Raw genomic sequence first — 18,481 nt, forward strand, 5'->3', positions numbered from 1 at the left:
TAATACTATGGGGCAGTGAGGTAAGACAAGAGCTGTTAAGCTGAAAGTCTCAAGTTCAGATACTGAGTCCACCCAGCTCTGGATACTCTGATGGGTACCTGACCCACATTAGGGAGAGTAAAGGTGGCTGGTCACTGAAATAACCACACTATCCCATTATATAGGCAGAATAATGTGTGGTTTCCAGGCATGAAAACTTTTTAAAAAAATGTTTGATTGAAGGAAACAAAAACATCAACTATTTAATAAAGACCTAATATTATTTTAAGTTATGCAACAAACATATCAAATCATAGGAAAAAAATCAATGACTCAAAACCTTTTGGTTTTAAAAAATAAGTCTCAGTGGGTATATTTAACAAGTTTAATAACAAAAATAAAGTGTCATGAAATTGGATACATGTAATTTTACATAAACAGCTGCATACCATCAATAAAATGTGGAGTATTAATTATTAATACAGGAGGGCTCTTCAAGAGGTAGAAGGATGTCCATCCTGTTATGTGACATTTAAAATGTATAGAACAAATGGTTGCAGTAGATGGAAAAGTGATGTCAGGTCATCTTTTCACTCAAGTACACAATAAATGCTATATTTGAATCCCTCGCCTCAATCTTTTCACTCAAGTACACAATAAATGCTATATTTGAATACCTTGCCTCAATCTTTTCACTCAAGTACACAATAAATGCTATATTTGAATCCCTCGCCTCAATCTTTTCACTCAAGTACACAATTAATGCTATATTTGAATCCCTTGCCTCAATCTTTTCACTCACGTACACAATAAATGCTATATTTGAATCCCTTGCCTCAATCTTTTCACTCAAGTACACAATAAATGCTATATTTGAATCCCTTGCCTCAATCTTTTCACTCACGTACACAATAAATGCTATATTTGAATCCCTCGCCTCAATCTTTTCACTCACGTACACAATAAATGCTATATTTGAATCCCTCGCCTCAATCTTTTCACTCAAGTACACAATAAATGCTATATTTGAATCCCTCGCCTCAATCTTTTCACTCACGTACACAATAAATGCTATATTTGAATCCCTCGCCTCAATCTTTTCACTCAAGTACACAATTAATGCTATATTTGAATCCCTCGCCTCAATCTTTTCACTGTACACAATAAATGCTATATTTGAATCCCTCGCCTCAATCTTTTCACTCACGTACACAATAAATGCTATATTTGAATCCCTCGCCTCAATCTTTTCACTCAAGTACACAATTAATGCTATATTTGAATCCCTTGCCTCAATCTTTTCACTCACGTACACAATTAATGCTATATTTGAATCCCTCGCCTCAATCTTTTCACTCAAGTACACAATAAATGCTATATTTGAATCCCTCGCCTCAATCTTTTCACTCACGTACACAATAAATGCTATATTTGAATCCCTCGCCTCAATCTTTTCACTCAAGTACACAATAAATGCTATATTTGAATCCCTTGCCTCAATCTTTTCACTCTACACAATAAATGCTATATTTGAATCCCTCACCTCAATCTTTTCACTCTACACAATAAATGCTATATTTGAATCCCTCGCCTCAATCTTTTCACTCAAGTACACAATAAATGCTATATTTGAATCCCTCGCCTCAATCTTTTCACTCACGTACACAATAAATGCTATATTTGAATCCCTGGCCTCAATCTTTTCACTCACGTACACAATAAATGCTATATTTGAATCCCTCGCCTCAATCTTTTCACTCAAGTACACAATTAATGCTATATTTGAATCCCTCGCCTCAATCTTTTCACTCTACACAATAAATGCTATATTTGAATCCCTTGCCTCAATCTTTCACTCACGTACACAATTAATGCAATATTTGAATCCCTCGCCTCAATCTTTTCACTCAAGTACACAATAAATGCTATATTTGAATCCCTCGCCTCAATCTTTTCACTCTACACAATAAATGCTATATTTGAATCCCTCGTCTCAATCTTTTCACTCAAGTACACAATAAATGCTATATTTGAATCCCTTGCCTCAATCTTTTCACTCAAGTACACAATAAATGCTATATTTGAATCCCTCGCCTCAATCTTTTCACTCTACACAATAAATGCTATATTTGAATCCCTCGTCTCAATCTTTTCACTCAAGTACACAATAAATGCTATATTTGAATCCCTCGTCTCAATCTTTTCACTCTACACAATAAATGCTATATTTGAATCCCTCGTCTCAATCTTTTCACTCTACACAATAAATGCTATATTTGAATCCCTCGTCTCAATCTTTTCACTCTACACAATAAATGCTATATTTGAATCCCTCGCCTCAATGGTGTGCTGGTTTGACACTTTTCTCCTGTGACAAATAAGTTCAATTTGTAACATCTGTGTCAGTATTTAAAATCTGTGTCAGTATTTAACATCTGTGTCAGTATTTAACATCTGTGTCAGTATTTAACATCTGTGTCAGTATTTAACATCTGTGTCAGTATTGTACTCTCCATTTGGCTCAGCGCAATTTGTTTTTTCAACTTAATGCTTTTTTTACTTCGTCGAGTTAATGTTGACTCACAGGTTGTTCATCAGGATTTTACTTTGTGAGAGTTAAAAAACTGAGGGGAAAGTAAAAATATCAATTAAAAACATAATTGTTTGGATTTTTTACCCAATTTTACATTTATGCAGCCCCATGCAGTAAATTTTCAATAAAATGAAGCTTTCAATTTCATGTACCTATTATTTAGTAGTAAAAAAAAATAGCAATATGAATAAAAAAGCAATTAATTTTAAGGATTTTTTTACTTTACACATTATACCTCAAATTTGAAAAGTGGTTATGTCCCTTTGATTGGTCAAAACAATTATTTTCTTCATATTTTTCATTTTAATAGCAGTCAGCATAATAATAATCATGTTACAAATGTGAAACTTTACCTTAGGCAGTGCCTGCATGACAGCAGAAAATTTCTCAGGCTTCTGGAGATGTTTGCTGATCCACTGCGGCAGTTTGTTACAAACATTTGGTTTAGAAAATCTTTGATCCACAAGTAGAATAGAAGCATAGTCATCTTTGTGGCGGATGGCTCTCCCTGCATGAAGGTACAATAATCAGAGTAACAAGTGTAAACAGACACTCCAACATAAAGATACAATCCATCAGAGTAACAAGTGTAAACAGACACTCCAACATAAAGATACAATCATCAGAGCAACTAGTGTAAACAGACACTCCAACATAAAGATACAATCATCAGAGTAACAAGTGTAAACAGACACTCCAACATAAAGATACAATCATCAGAGTAACTAGTGTAAACAGACACTCCAACATAAAGATACAATCATCAGAGCAACAAGTGTAAACAGACACTCCAACATAAAGATACAATCATCAGAGTAACTAGTGTAAACAGACACTCCAACATAAAGATACAATCATCAGAGTAACAAGTGTAAACAGACACTCCAACATAAAGATACAATCATCAGAGTAACTAGTGTAAACAGACACTCCAACATAAAGATACAATCATCAGAGTAACAAGTGTAAACAGACACTCCAACATAAAGATACAATCATCAGAGCAACTAGTGTAAACAGACACTCCAAAATAAAGATACAATCATCAGAGCAACAAGTGTAAACAGACACTCCAACATAAAGGTACAATCATCAGAGCAACTAGTGTAAACAGACACTCCAACATAAAGATACAATCATCAGAGTAACAAGTGTAAACAGACACTCCAACATAAAGATACAATCATCAGAGCAACTAGTGTACAGTAAACACTCTTCCAGGTTTGTAACAGTGACAGCTATTTATTGACTTGAAATATAGCAATGCGAAAATAACAGAAAGATATACAACAATAAAATGCTTTTTTTTTGTGTGTATTTCTACAAGTTTATGGTTAGTTGAGTTTTTAAGGAGAAAAAAAAAGTTAAATTATAATGTGTAGTTACCAATAGACTGGTTGACAGCTTTCATACACAAGTTCTCATAGTGTACTTGACCTGCTTGTCTCCCTTCTTTATCTTTGGGCTATAATATACAGAAATGACATTAATATTACTGTCTAAATGTGGGCATATCAAGGTAACATTTCATGATAATAAGGTTAATATGTTAAATACAAGGGTTTCTGTATAATATACATTGTTTTTTAAAGAGAAATTCTCAAACTAGTTTTCTAAATGAGGCTTAATTTGTAGTTATTTTATGTAACTTAATTTTTTGCTTTTTTTTTTTAGCTTTACAACATTGAAAAATAAAAAATTATATTCATAAAGTTAAATGTTTTTACAATAATTTTCAAAGTAGATAGCCAACTTACAAAATGATTGTTCAAATAGTTCATTTTCTCCTTCAGCTCAGGGGAGTGGATATTTGGGTAAGGCAAACCCACCATTACCACACATCTGGCACAGGTACCAATTGTTTACATTTTTAAAACAATAATTTATTGATCATTTATCTAAATGTCATCACCAATTTTAGAAATCACATATCGATCTACCAAGACAATTACGATGTACATTTTTTTTTCTAGAAACTTTTAGTGGAAACAATATCAACTAATTTTGTCGTGTAATTATCACAAAATACTTGTATACTGGTTTTAGAATTGACGCTAATGTAAAATAAAATATGGACAACAAGAGGGAATACCCTATCAAGGAATACAGTGAATATTACAAACCTTCCAAGATCATCTGAGAAATTAATTCCTTCACTCATCTTCCCACCTACCACACACATTAGGATGGCTCCTGTTACTGTGCCTTGCCAAGCCATTGATCTCTTTAAAAATATAATAAGGAGATTGTTTTAAAGAAACAAATATTGTGACCACAAAAAATTTCAATAACATCCAATAACATTTGCTATTTAAACATCAGTTTTTCTATCGTAAGCCATGGCTAACCTTAATGGAATCTGAATATTCTGTCAGGACTTGATCTGCCAAGCCACTTCTCTTTGGTTCCCTGAAGATCTAAAAGGCAATATTTTGAATACATTTTTAATGTGGTTAATGTGTCTCAGTTCTATACAAATTCATGACTTATTTTGAGGTTTGTAATAGTGTGACAATATTGTTTTTAATTAAATTGATTAAATGGGGAAAAACAAGAGCTTATTAAATATTTTAATTACCTTCTTCTTGGTCTGAATTTTGCTGAGTACAGCGTTCTTTTCCCAAGCTGCATAAATTAATTTCTCGTAGTCGTAGGATGGGAAAAAACAGATGATTCCCCCTGGCACCACATTGCAAATGTTAATTAGGATACGACCCAATTCTTCTATCTGTTTTTAAAATAAAAACACGATTAAACCAGGTAGAGAAAGAAAAGTTCAGGTATAAAAATGCCTCAACTTTTCATATAACATTGCTTCACAAAATTTAGATTAATACTTAAATGATTTCCACAGATAAATATAATGGAGGTAAATAATTTGATAATAGGCCTAAATGTTCCAATAGCCTAAACGTGAAGGTCCCAAAAACCTGAACATAGGAAGGGGCAAATCATCAACATACAAACAGGCCCACAATTAGCATGGTTACAAAAAGCTTAAGCTGATTTCTTTTATTACATTTATAACTATGGCAACATCCCAGGGGGTGACATGGGCAAAAAACTTGCTGTGGGGGGGGGTCAAATTGTTATATAGGCACACACACACATATATATATATATATATATATATATATATATATATATATATATATATATATGTGTGTGTGTGTGTGCCTATATATACACACATTCCATAACTATTTTATACACGCTTATGTTATTTTAACCGCATTTCAATTTTTAAAACTGTAAACATAAAGCAAAACAATAGATGTAACAACGTGAAACAGCTGTCGTCCTCGTCATATGGGAAGGGGTTCTACCCACCCCATTCTCTCCCTGCCTACTGCTCGTCTTCCAGGTACTATCATGTGGCTGGGTTAATACAAGAGCCTCTAAAGAATGAACACCCCTATGCCAATGTGTTCGCCCTTCCCACTATGTATTCATTCATTCTCTTCTCACATGACCATGTTTATAAATAGAACAGGCGCGTGCCATTTTTAAATGTTTACAACTCGCACGTGAATCTGGTTCGCTCCTTGCTGTCACACCCCGGGCATGTTTCTCTAGTCAGTGCATAAACGGTGCACCTGGATTTAACCGTACCCACCGAGGCCATCGTAAACTGCCATGGGCTGGCCCACGTTCACCTCTCAAACCCCTACAATGAACGAAGCCAAGTCTAGTTGGCCTACAAAACCTAATCAGAGGCGACCAGGCCAAGTTAGTGCAACCGGCACTTTGCACTAAGTTCGGCCTGCTCTGTGACCTAGACAGTTTTGTACTGTACGAAGCCCGCGAGAATTCCCCGTGTACTCGGTATCTAGCAAGCGTAGCAGTCAAAAAGTCACCTCGTCCCCATTTTTCTTTATCTGACCTACAAGGACGAATCGATAGTGGAGCGTGATACAATTTAGACCAAGCTGACACCCCTGAAAGTAATCCTATATTCCAAATCCTGTCACCCCTACTTCCTGCAGAAAATAGAAATATGGGTCACTTGATTGTATTTTTAAATCACGTCCATTAAATTAAGAGGGGAGGTAGCATAGTGTTTTTTTTTAAAAAAAAAACCTTTTAATAATTTGTATATATGATAGAATTCTAATGCGTTTTAACATTTTTAAAATAAGTGCTGTTTTGCATATATTACAGGTGAATTTTAGTGTATTGTTTTATTAATCTTACTCATATTTATAAAACAAAGTCTGAATCGTTTTATAAACCTTATCTTAGGTGAACATATAAAAAATCAAATCTGACATAGACTACGATGAATGTTGGGTAATAAGAAATGGACTCGTCCACAATTAACATAAACCAACATTATTATTCTGTAACGCTGTAGTCGCGTTCACAGAACGTTGCCAGAACCTTCGAAAGGAGGTCTTAGGAAAAAATCGACGTTCTGGTAATGGGGTCATGTATGCTTAAAGGATGGCGGTGTTTGGTGTAAAAATCTATAGTTGCCGACGGGGTTGTTCCTAAAAGCGTCGTGACATTTGAAGTAAGAAAAAAACTGAGATGCCATTTTTATATTCTAAAACATGAAGTTCCGTTACTTTATTGAACTAGTAAGCAGAAAAAAAATGAAGGCTATATTTTAATTGAAGAAGAGCATTATGAAAACGTAATTAAGTTATTTTATTTACAATGAAAACAATACAGACCTAGAGATGTATTATTGAAAAGTTGTACGTCCAAGTATGCCAAAGACATAAAATCAAGTAAATAGAAATTATAATTAATATAATTTTTGTAATGAAATATCGTACTATAAAGTTTGATCAAATATTATGCTTTAAATAAACATCAGCATCAATATTATAGTATAGCACTGTTGAGTTAGTGTATGCTTGTATGATCGGCTGTATGCTTAGATTTACTTGCGCGAGTTGGTTTTATTTTTTTAAGGGGAGGGTGGAGGGGGTAAAGAAGAATAACTATATGTGCTGTTTGCTTTAAAACTTTTTAAAAAGCTGGGTTGGGGGGAGTCGTGATTTTATCAAGCAGTATTAAACGAGTGTCCTACATTAAAAGGAAAGGTTACTGTGCCCAGCCCTACGGCGGATCCACTTCTCGGAGGGAAAGGGGCACAATGTCAAGCAGGATGCGCCGGTTAACAGACAAACTTTGTCCGACTGCGAGAGCAAACGGGAATGGTATCGGGAGCATGCGCGCGAATCTGGGACATGCGTAATGGCAAGCTATTCATATCGGGAGCGTTCTCTCCCCTTTGCCTCAGATCTCGCCTCGCCCTGACACCATGGGGCTCGACGCCCAGCTACCACTAAAAAGTCACGGCATAAAAAAGGTCATGCTAGACTAAGCGAAACAACCCAGGTCAGCTACGCGGCGACGAAACAACCCAGGTCAGTTCTGTGGCGGAGTGACTTGAATGGGCCCGCGTCGGGTGTTGGGGAAAATCGTGTCGCCCGTCTTGTCGTGTCGACGTGTACAAATCGTGTCAACGTGTACAAATCATGTCGCTGTCTTCAACGGGCATTGTGAATGTTAAAAATGTCAAGGTCACCGAAACAATTTGTCTTTTACTTAATCAATGCTCCATTAAGTAACCAATCCACGCTAACGTGTACTAGAGTTAAGCGGTAAAAAAAAAACTATGGGCCACTATTTGCTTATTCGGGGTATTTGTGCTACCCGCGATCCATAACAGACTTGTGAACATATGAGTTAGGTTGTTAAAAGTATTGTGATATCAATATCAGGCTTAGAGTTAGGATCAGAAATTAAAGGATATGGTAGGATTTCGGTTAGGGATGATGTTAGAGTTCACATTGGCCTAAATTAGTATTTAGTACAGGTTCTACCTACTACCATAAGCCTAACACCCCTTTTAAAGAAGATTCCATTACATCAGACTCCATCGGACACTGGTGTAAAAACTATTATTCTAAACGGGGGGGGGGGGGGGGTGGAAGGGAGAAGGGTGACAAGGCACGCTCCCAACATTAACTACAGCAACGTGTTGTTTTAATTAGAGAAAAACAATGGATAAATATTTTAAAAAGTAGACCAACAAGCAAACAGGTGAGGTCAGGTTTAAAAAAAAAAAAAAACGAACTCCGACGTCATAATGGCCAACCCGTGTCCCACGTACCGGCCCATCCGTCTTCAAGCACTGCTAGCATACGTCTGCACTCCATAGCGGCTGAGCGAACTAACAATACCAATATCGTCTGTCTCCTGCTGCCCCCATTCTAAACAACTCTAATAGTGCAGAGAAAAGTTGATGTAAATATTTTCTATTTAAGCTTTGGTGTAATAGTAGAAAAATTCGGTCATGAGAAAGAATTTTATCAAATTATAATCAAACAAACAGGCTATTGCCTTTCTTCTTTACGTATTTACTGTAAATTTTACATGTGCAAATAGAAATGAAAATAGCAAAGCGAACTTGACACAAATATATGAAAGAGAAAATAGACAAGACCACATTAACTATTTCCTTATTTTTTAGTGTTTTTTTTTTTTCGTGGCCTCGTTCATTTTTATCAGCGTAACACTAACCACCCCTCACATTGGTTAAACCCTAACTGTTTCGGATTGCATTTCTTTTCCGACGGTGGAGTACATTAAGTCAAGTGGGGGGAGACAGCATTGCACTTTAACGCGTTGGAAGGATTCATTTGAAAGCGAGGTAAGAAAGCGTGGAGCTTTGCCCAGACCAAAATAGAACATAAGATTTTACAACGTGACCGAGTGAACCTTTTGGTCCTCACACGTGATGTCATTCTCTTCTCTCTTCTATAATAGCAGAAGATAAGATTAAGGTGCACTTTTAACGTTTGAATACACAATGTTTCCTAGTTTAGTCACAATCATGGTGGACAACTCGATATTTTTGTACAATTTATAATTTGTCAGCTTAGAGAAAATAAATCAGGCAAAAAATTAAAACACTTGAGCTATAATAAGGTTTTAAATTATATTTAAATGCACTGAAAATAAGGCAAATTAAACTAACTTTCTTTCTTTAATAAAAGCATTGGTCGTTTATTTTGGCGACCCATGCAAATTAGTTTTATTTTCAGTGGATTTAAATCTTATTATTTAAATTTATAAACTGTAATCGACTCTGCACCAAAAAAATCACCCAGCCGCGAAAAGGTTCACAGTCCTCGGACAGCTGCTTGAGCAAAAAGTACTGACTATTTATTCTTGTTATATCCCTTTTATTATTGACTTCATTGATATTTTAACAACATTTTAATGACCAATCTAATGTCTAATTAGATTAAAATTAGATATTACTAGAATACCCGTCATCCGTTGGATAACTGTGGGTTTCGGGGGTCATCCATCAAAAAACATCACGTCTGTCACGTCTGTTTACTCGTGACGTCACAAATGAATTTTTATACTATACTTTTGAGTCTCCGCGCATAGATCTAGATCTAAGTCTAGTAGTAGAATCTAGTAACTTTCAAATTAAATTTTATCTTAAATTAGCCAAACAAAGATTTATATAAAATAATTAAGGCCTGAAATAGATTCTAGATGTATTAAGGCCTGAAATAGATTCTAGATGTAGAATTTACATTAAGTCTAGTGAAGTAGATCTAGGCTAGATCTAGATCTAGGCTAGATTCATAACTTTCCTTCGACAGCTGATCTTTAGATCTAGAGAAATTTATTGTAAAACTAAATGAAAAAAGACAGTTTAAAATTGATATAAGTGTTGGAACGTAATAAATACAGCAAACGGACGTATTGTTAAAGTTATGACCGACAGAAAATTAGATTTAGAACGCGTTAAACTTTTGAATGGGAACACAATTTTCTTCGATAGACGCCGCCATTTTATTGTACTAAAGAGTAAACAAAAACCTGTGACGTCACGGTCCCGCCGAGTGTAGTGGTCGTTTTAATCTTTTTTAAAAAAATGGGTTACTCTGCGTATGAATAAATCAATAAATTAATTAACGTCTTTAAATAAATGTGTGATTAACAGTCTGTCTGCATTAAAAAATTATTCTCTACCTACATACTATTTTACAGCTATCCAGATTGAGTCGAACATATCACAATAGTCGATCAGGCAAACAAACAAACAAACAAAAAAACAAACAAAAAAATAAATATTCAAACATGTAAACAAACTTGACTTTTAGTAGTATATAGATTGTATTGTCATCAGAGACTAATGTCTCTGGGAAGTGAGCGTGAAATCATTGCATTAGAAGTGGCTCAAAATTAAGATACAAGATTTGGCACAAACAAGCAAACAAAAAGGATCGTGTAACATAAATAAAAACAAATTCCTGCAATTGGTGCCAGGTCTCAAAGAGTCACATATGACCAAGTTATTATATAACCAAGTGATTATATGACCAAGTTAGTATACAAATGCTCTTTGTACAAAGTAATTATATAAATTCTCTTTATACTAAGTGATTATATGATTTCTTTTTCTACCAAGCAATTATATTACTTCTCTTTGTACCATGTGATTATATGACTTCTTTTTAAAAAAAGTGAATATATAACTTCTCTTTGTCAGCCCTCTACAACACACTTCTTCCCAATATCTATTAAGGAAGCTGACCCCCACATAACCACTCCCAGACTAGTTGTAAAGTAAGTTGACCCCATTTAACCCTGTCCCCAAAAACTCTAAAATAACTTGACCCCCTGTAAAACTCTTACCCAATAGTCATAACATAAGCTGACCCCATAAATATCTCCCTTTCCCCACTTACTAAAAAAACTACATTGACCTCCCCCCCCCCCCCCCCCCCCCCATTAGTTATACTTACTATTTGAGGTTTTTCTCTGGTCTGGAAAGTAAACTCCAAAGGGATACCACTGGGTCCTGTAGCTACAACCAGGGGAAGTAACTGATGCCCAGGAATTATGTGCCCTTAATCAAAATAAAAATCAAGAGTATAGAGTTTACAAATTGAACAAATAAAACATACATAGGCATATTCAGAGTAGACTAAGTAAGAGTGTCAGAAAATGTATGTAAACAAAGACTGAAGTAAGCCCTATGTAGACAGAGAGAGTAATTTAAACACCTACCACAAGAGAACTCCATGATGCGACTGGGTAAGATCCCTGCAGCATGAAACAGCTGGTCCTTAAATTCTGTCACCTGTTCAAATTTGTAAAAAAAATATTCCAATACTTTTACAACAAGACACTGTAATTGTCTCATGTAGTAAAAACACATGGGCACTGCTAGATGAATAAAATGAATAATTATTAATCTATTTTCAAAAATGTAAATTTTAATAAAGGATAATATTTACTATAGTATAATTCGAATTGTAATCGCCTTTAAAATAAACAATTTAAATTACTAGACCTGTTTAACCTTTATTTTCTCACTTTCATTAAATCAACTTGGTTGTATTAAAAAATTTTTTAGGGTAAAACCTGCTCAACAAAATTGTGAAATCAATGAAATCAACGAAAAGAAGAAAACTAATCAATGTGCACCTACAGGCTGCATGGTGCCACCAGCCACAACCACAGAAAGAAATCAAGACAATGTGCACCTACAGGCTGCATGGTGCCATAACCACAGAATGAAAACAAGACAATGTGCACCTACAGGCTGCATGGTGCCACCAGCCACAACCACGGCTCTGGCCTCTTGCAGCACACTGACAAAATGTACAGCGGGGTTCAGCATCAGAAACTTCAGGCTGGATTGGCTCAGTTTTACTGGGGGTGAAACATTTGGTTTGTTTCAGTAAAAATTAATTAAACTTTTTAAAAAATTGATTGCATCAGATGAAAAAATACAAAACACAAATAAGGTGATTGTGAATTTCTACAAATCTGACATAAAACTAACTTTATAATAAAATTTCCTTCACTTATTGAATATTCGATTCATTATTAACTTCAGATCCAACTGGTAGACTGTTACATTTTGAAGTTATCAGATGAACTTTATAAATTATCTACTGAGCATACTGTTATAAATTATCAAATTAGCAGACTGCTACATTTATAAATTATCTACTGAGCATACTGTTATAAATTATTAAATTAGCAGACTGCTACATTTATAAATTATCTACTGAGCATACTGTTATAAGTTATCAAATTAGCAGACTGCTACATTTATAAATTATCTACTGAGCATACTGTTATAAATTATCAAATTAGCAGACTGCTACATTTATAAATTATCTACTGAGCATACTGTTATAAGTTATCAAATTAGCAGACTGCTACATTTATAAATTATTTACTGAGCATACTGTTATAAGTTATCAAATTAGCAGACTGCTACATTTATAAATTATTTACTGAACATACTGTTATAAGTTCTCAAATTATCAGACAGTTACATTTTGAAGATATCAGATGAGCTTTCTGTTTCTAACACAGTAAAATCTTATAGAACTAATCAAACCTTGTTTATTAACCACAATCCGACCGTCTTTGTCCGCATTGGTGAGTGCACCTAAAAAACTTTCAACCTGCATCAAAGGTGAGTTCATGCTGGTGTTGGTTGGTTGGTCTGAGCTTGATTGCTCTAGTCAGAGAAAAAAACATATTTTCCATCATTTCACATACATTTCCATTATTTTAAACACATCCTCCCTTATTTGAGAAACATGCTCCTTTTATTTCACATACATTCTGCATCATCTCAACCCAGATGATCATATTTAGTCATTATAGTGTCACGTTTATAAAACAACTGTTTAATTATTATCATTTCAAGTCATACAGTCATTCAACATTTCAAACCAAAAATTCATTACGCTTTTATTATTTAAAATAATATAAGTAATGGCATGACGTATTTAAGGTTCATACCTTCATTTTGTGTTTTCATGTCAACCTTGTCTTTTGGTGTTTTTATTTCTTGTAAAAATTTAGTCAATCCAGAGACTGGTTTTGTACATGTCTGTTCTCCTGTTTCAATGACAGTTGTAGTACCATTTGGAAGATTAATTAAAAAAACACTTATTTGTTTAAAAAATACAACTATGACTTTGTTCATTGTAATAGAGACCTGTTTTAGTTATTTCCCCTTTATTATAAAAAAGTAATATTTTTTTCCAAAACTGTTAAGTCAATTTATAACCTACCAGACTGACACTCTGGTTCTTGATACTTTTCAACAAATCCATGAAGCTAAAATAAAAATTGCCATGAGGTTAGTTAGTGTTCATTTTTTAAGATCCACATTTGAGTGAAATGTTGCCAAAAGTTAGTTAGGGCGTATTCTACTTTCACCTTTTTACTAATCTGACTATGCTGGCACTATCTTTATGTGAAATGTTGCTAAAGCTTAGTTAAGGACATATTCTACCTCTTACCTTTTTACTAATTTGACTACATTGACACTATATGTGAAATGTTGCCAAAGCTTAGTTAAGGACATATTCTACCTTCTACCTTTTTACTAATTTGACTACATTGACACTATCTTTATGTGAAATGTTGCCAAAGCTTAGTTAAGGACATATTCTACCTCTTACCTTTTTACTCATTTGACTATGCTGGCAGTATCTCAGCAGTTTGAACATGTTGAAGTTGTCCAGCTGAGCTCGAAATAAAAACTCATTCAGGTTCAACAGTGATGTGTCTGTGAAATAAAAGTTTTATTGAACACATTGATGTTCATCTTTGAGTATCAACTGTTGCAACTGGTGAAATAAAAGTTTTATTGAACACATTGATGTTTATCTATGAGTATCAACTGTTGCAACTGGTGAAATAAAAGTTGTATTGAAACATTGATGTTCATCTTTGAGTATCAACTGTTGCAACTGGTGAAATAAAAGTTTTATTGAACACATTGATGTTTATCTTTGAGTATCAACTGTTGCTGCCATGTACTCACCTGATTTATCATTTGTTTGTGAATCTACTGTGTAGTTGGTTTTGCCTGGAAAGAAAATGTATATCAATTTTAGCAGATTCACAGAAAATTCCAGTTGATATTCATTTATTTAAAAGCATTAAAATTATTGTATGTAAATTCCACATATGTAGTAGAAGATCTAATATTTCAGCTCTTATTAATTGATTCAGGTAGTAATCACCAAACTAAGGAAAAAGATTTTAATAAAAAAATTATTCCATGTCAAACAGCAAAAGTTCATTGAATGTTCAAGCCCTCACCTCTCAGGACTGCAATCAGGTGAGACAAGACAAAAAGTATTTGCCTGACATACATCAAATTTTTTGCTGTCAGGCGAGAAACAAACTTTTTCTCATACTGACTTAGCTGGCAATGAGCTTTAACCATCTGAAAAAGTTGTAAGGGTAAACATCTTTAAGTTTTAAAATAATAAAGCAGCCGAATGTTAAAAAATGTAACAGGTTGTTTTTAAATCATCAGATATAAACTCTTTAGAAAGAGATTTGTATGTTTGAAGATAACTGTGTAGCTTACCTGGCCAGCAGTTATCTCAATACTGTGAATGTTGTTGATTGTCTCTAAGAGGTTGTGTGCCTCATCTATGATGACTATGCTGCCAGAAATTTTGATTCCGCAAGCCTCTCTCGTAGACTTGTGTAGCAGTGTGTTGTAGGGGAGGGCTACAATCTGCCAATGATAGGATCAGCAAATTACAAACATGATGGATGATTATCACAGATCAAGCGAGTTAAAAACATACAGAGAAGGTTTTTGAGTCATAATGTACAAACCCAATGGATGCGTTACAAACATAATTGATTCTAATGACAGAATCTATATGTTTAAACAACAGGACGATTAATGATTGAGTCACAAGGTACAAATATATAGAGAAATTCATGATGTAGGGATTAAACAAGAAAGTGAAATGTCATATAAAGTTACCCCCGCAAACCTGGGGATCCATGGAGCAGATAGAGTTCATCTGTTTTTGTGACCTTTAGGATAATGGGATAGTGTGGACAGCACTATGCCCATCCCCTTTCCACACCCTAGGGCTGGGTGGACTAAGGGATGATCTTGAGATCTTTGGGTCAACAGATGTGAGCTCTACCATCCTTGCTTTTTGACACGTTTAAATACACAAATCAAATGACTTAAAACTGTCAAAAACCTGATGCTTACTTCGGCTTGTGGAACAGCATATCTGGCTCCATAATAGGGACACGCTTTCATCTGTTTGCCTGTGGTCACCAACTGTTCTATGTCTGCTACTTCAAGCTGAAAACATAAAATACATCCACAACTTTTTAACTACAGCTAACTACACAAATTACAGAGGCAGCTAATGGTAAATCTTGATCAACACAACTGATTGTGTCACAAATATACAAATATATTATTTTATGTGCAATAATGTTTGATAAAAGTCAGACATCAACTTGATAAAGCTTCTGCCTAACATCCTGTATAATAATAATGAATAACCCCCCTAAGAACTTACCAAAGTCTTATCTTTGAACACATGAAGCAGCTCTTGTTTATGGAAGGGACAGCCAGGCTTCTTTTTGCCTGAGTAAAATTAGACAGGTTACTACCACCTAGAGTCACTATTGGTAAACTTGCTAAGATATGATATTTAAAGCATGAGAAAGTTTTTAACTATAATATCAGAGACTTACTTTTTTTCTGCTGCAGTTCTAAGCATCTGTCATTGATGAGGTTCAAGGATGACAGCTTTTTCACTGCTGGGTTTATACACATGTTCTTGAAGAATATTAACAACAGATTTTTTTTTAAATGGAATTTAATTTTAGTTTATTAAATTAATGTCAGTGTAGGTGTCTATAAAATACAAATTTGAAAATTACAAAAGATGTGCAAAGAACAAAATGTATCTCAAAACTTTAATAAAAACAACATTTAGTTGCATACCTGTCTAGAGCCAAGGGACACTACTCTAACATCCTCATAGGGACTTTTTATCACCTCCCTTACAAACTGACTAAGCTGAGAATGTGTACGACTGCAGTAATAAATCTGAAAAGATTTTCAGTTCTCTTTTAGAGGAAATCAATTATTTTTAATGCATATTTTAACATCTCGTACATACCTGGATCAAGAGTCTACTTATTTCGAGATTTTGATTTGTTATTTTTAGAAAAATAAAAAAAATTTGTTGGGTGTATAAAAAAACAATTTTGTAGGCTTAAAAAGTATTTTTAATAAAATGTAACACCTTAGTTATAGTTTCCTCTTCATCATTATCTTCATCTTGTTTCTGCTTGCCCTCTTCATCATCCTCGCTATTGTAGTCAGCTAAAACAACATCATCATCCTCTTTGTCCAACAAAGCTTGGTCCACTTCCAGGTCCACAGCTTTCAATTCTTCCATGCAAGCTCGCTTGATGTCTTCAGAGGCTGAGCCCATGAGCTCCTCAAAATCCGTGTCTAGCTTAGACTTGAGCTAACGGAAAATTTAGAAAAACATAGCGCACTGAGAAAAGTGTGACTTTTCTTGAATTGTTATTTAACTTAACAAGTTTAGTTCCAGAAGAGCACCAGTTAACTATCACAAATACTTTATATACCTTCCTTTTTCTGACAAAATAATTAGAATTCTGAAGTTCTTTAAGCTTGGATTCTCTTTTCTTTATGGCTTCTTGCTCTAACTGAAATGACAATTTTCAAACATGTGGGTTCAGAAATAATACAACTTGTAATATTTACATTTATATTTTGGGTACAACAAACAATAAGATAAATTCCTACTATGCATATTGGCAAACTATATTCAACACTGAATTTGTGAAGTTTTACCTTAATTTTTTCCAGCTTTTCTTCCTGTTCTTTTTTGGCTGCAAATTGGCTGATCCAATCCAGCTCTAGATTTAAGGAAAAAAAATTGAATGTAACAATTTTGGAATAAGAAGTAAGAGCAGCTAATTATTTCACTTTAACTTATGCACAACAATAGATAAATGTTAAATTGTTCCTGTTTTTTTTAATGATATTCTAATACTTTGTGTTGGTAATTTTATTAGACTATTCATGAGGACTGGCATATCCTGCCAACCAGTTAAAGTTAATAGAATGAAAATACATAAAATTACTAAAGTTACATCCCCTAAAGGATTATCTCCCCTAAAGCTCACCTTTTTCTTCCTTAGAGGAGTTCTGCTTTCTGTTGAAAAAAAACATATTGTCAAATTTAAAGGATAATCACACTTGAATGAACTATAGATAGCTATATAAACTATTGGAGATAACAAATCTAAACATAAATATTTTAAAGGTTGACACACCAAAAGCACTTAAATACAGCAGTAATGGAATTATTCAAAACAGACACCAGTAAAATAGAAAATGCTGGTACCTTGTGTCAGGGATTGATTCCTCTAACTTTTTTCTTTGTTTATCTTGAAAATCCCGCAACCATTTCAGCGCGCCACAGATTATACTCAGTGATTTGCCCTGTACATAGTAAGATTTGTATTTTGAAAGGTATCACACCACAAAAACACATTCCTTCAGCAGGAACATGAATATACAATTATACATTCAGAGGTTACTGTTTAAATCTAAAAAAAAATCACACCAAGTAAAAAGCATTCAGTAATGAATTTAAAATGTACTAACTGTTCCAGTTGGGCTTTCAAAAACTCCAACTTTGCCTCGTTCAAGGCATTCATATAAACTTCTCATAAAATTCTTCTGTATGTCATATGGGTTAAAAGGAAATGGAAAAGTTTCTGGCACATCGACAGGACCTGTTTAAATAAACAGTTAGTATGTGACTTCAGTACAACAGGTGACAGTTAAAGGGAAGTGGAACTATTTTCTGGAACATCCACAAAACTAATGGTAACTTATCATTTAACACAGCTAAAGTATTCATTACCTTCTTCTAAGTTATTAATAACATTTTTCACTTCAGTGGCTTCAGATTTTATTTTTACTTCTTCCACCTCATCAACTTCCATGGCTGCAAGTAGTAAACTGTCATCCTCATCATCATCGAACTCTTCCATTTTAATCTGTAAGTT

General features: G+C 34.2%; 1 protein-coding gene across 1 annotated transcript; it reads right to left on the bottom strand.

Moving 5' to 3' along the window:
* Positions 1–2,295: 2,295 nt before the first annotated feature.
* On the bottom strand, positions 2,296–18,481 carry LOC131935065 (ATP-dependent DNA helicase DDX11). Its single transcript, XM_059291351.1, has 28 exons — positions 18,337–18,481; positions 18,075–18,205; positions 17,812–17,909; positions 17,591–17,619; positions 17,256–17,320; positions 17,027–17,107; positions 16,675–16,902; positions 16,371–16,475; positions 16,118–16,202; positions 15,940–16,007; positions 15,621–15,716; positions 14,970–15,122; positions 14,696–14,822; positions 14,415–14,459; positions 14,050–14,156; positions 13,657–13,702; positions 13,382–13,480; positions 12,972–13,094; positions 12,159–12,271; positions 11,624–11,696; positions 11,359–11,462; positions 5,151–5,300; positions 4,921–4,989; positions 4,696–4,796; positions 4,330–4,414; positions 3,959–4,037; positions 2,926–3,080; positions 2,296–2,603 (listed from the first exon to the last, which is right to left on the bottom strand). Exons 1-28 carry the CDS (start codon positions 18,464–18,466, stop codon positions 2,574–2,576), a joined length of 2,775 nt encoding a protein of 924 aa, XP_059147334.1. The 5' UTR covers positions 18,467–18,481; the 3' UTR covers positions 2,296–2,573.

The sequence above is a fragment of the Physella acuta genome, unplaced genomic scaffold (assembly GCF_028476545.2).
Source record: "Physella acuta isolate Inbredline_101_S28 unplaced genomic scaffold, ASM2847654v3 ptg000131l, whole genome shotgun sequence".
In the NCBI taxonomy this organism is placed as follows: domain Eukaryota; kingdom Metazoa; phylum Mollusca; class Gastropoda; family Physidae; genus Physella; species Physella acuta.

Bases quoted from the DNA above. Each gene is read 5' to 3' on its own strand.
- LOC131935065 (XM_059291351.1), bottom strand. From the start codon at position 18,466: ATGGAAGAGTTCGATGATGATGAGGATGACAGTTTACTACTTGCAGCC. The intron at 14,823-14,969 runs GTAAGCTACACA...CAACTTTTTCAG, and splicing joins TTGAGATAACTGCTGGCCAG to ATGGTTAAAGCTCATTGCCA. The intron at 13,703-14,049 runs GTAAGAGGTAGA...TTTTTATTTTAG, and splicing joins ATAGTCAAATGAGTAAAAAG to CTTCATGGATTTGTTGAAAA.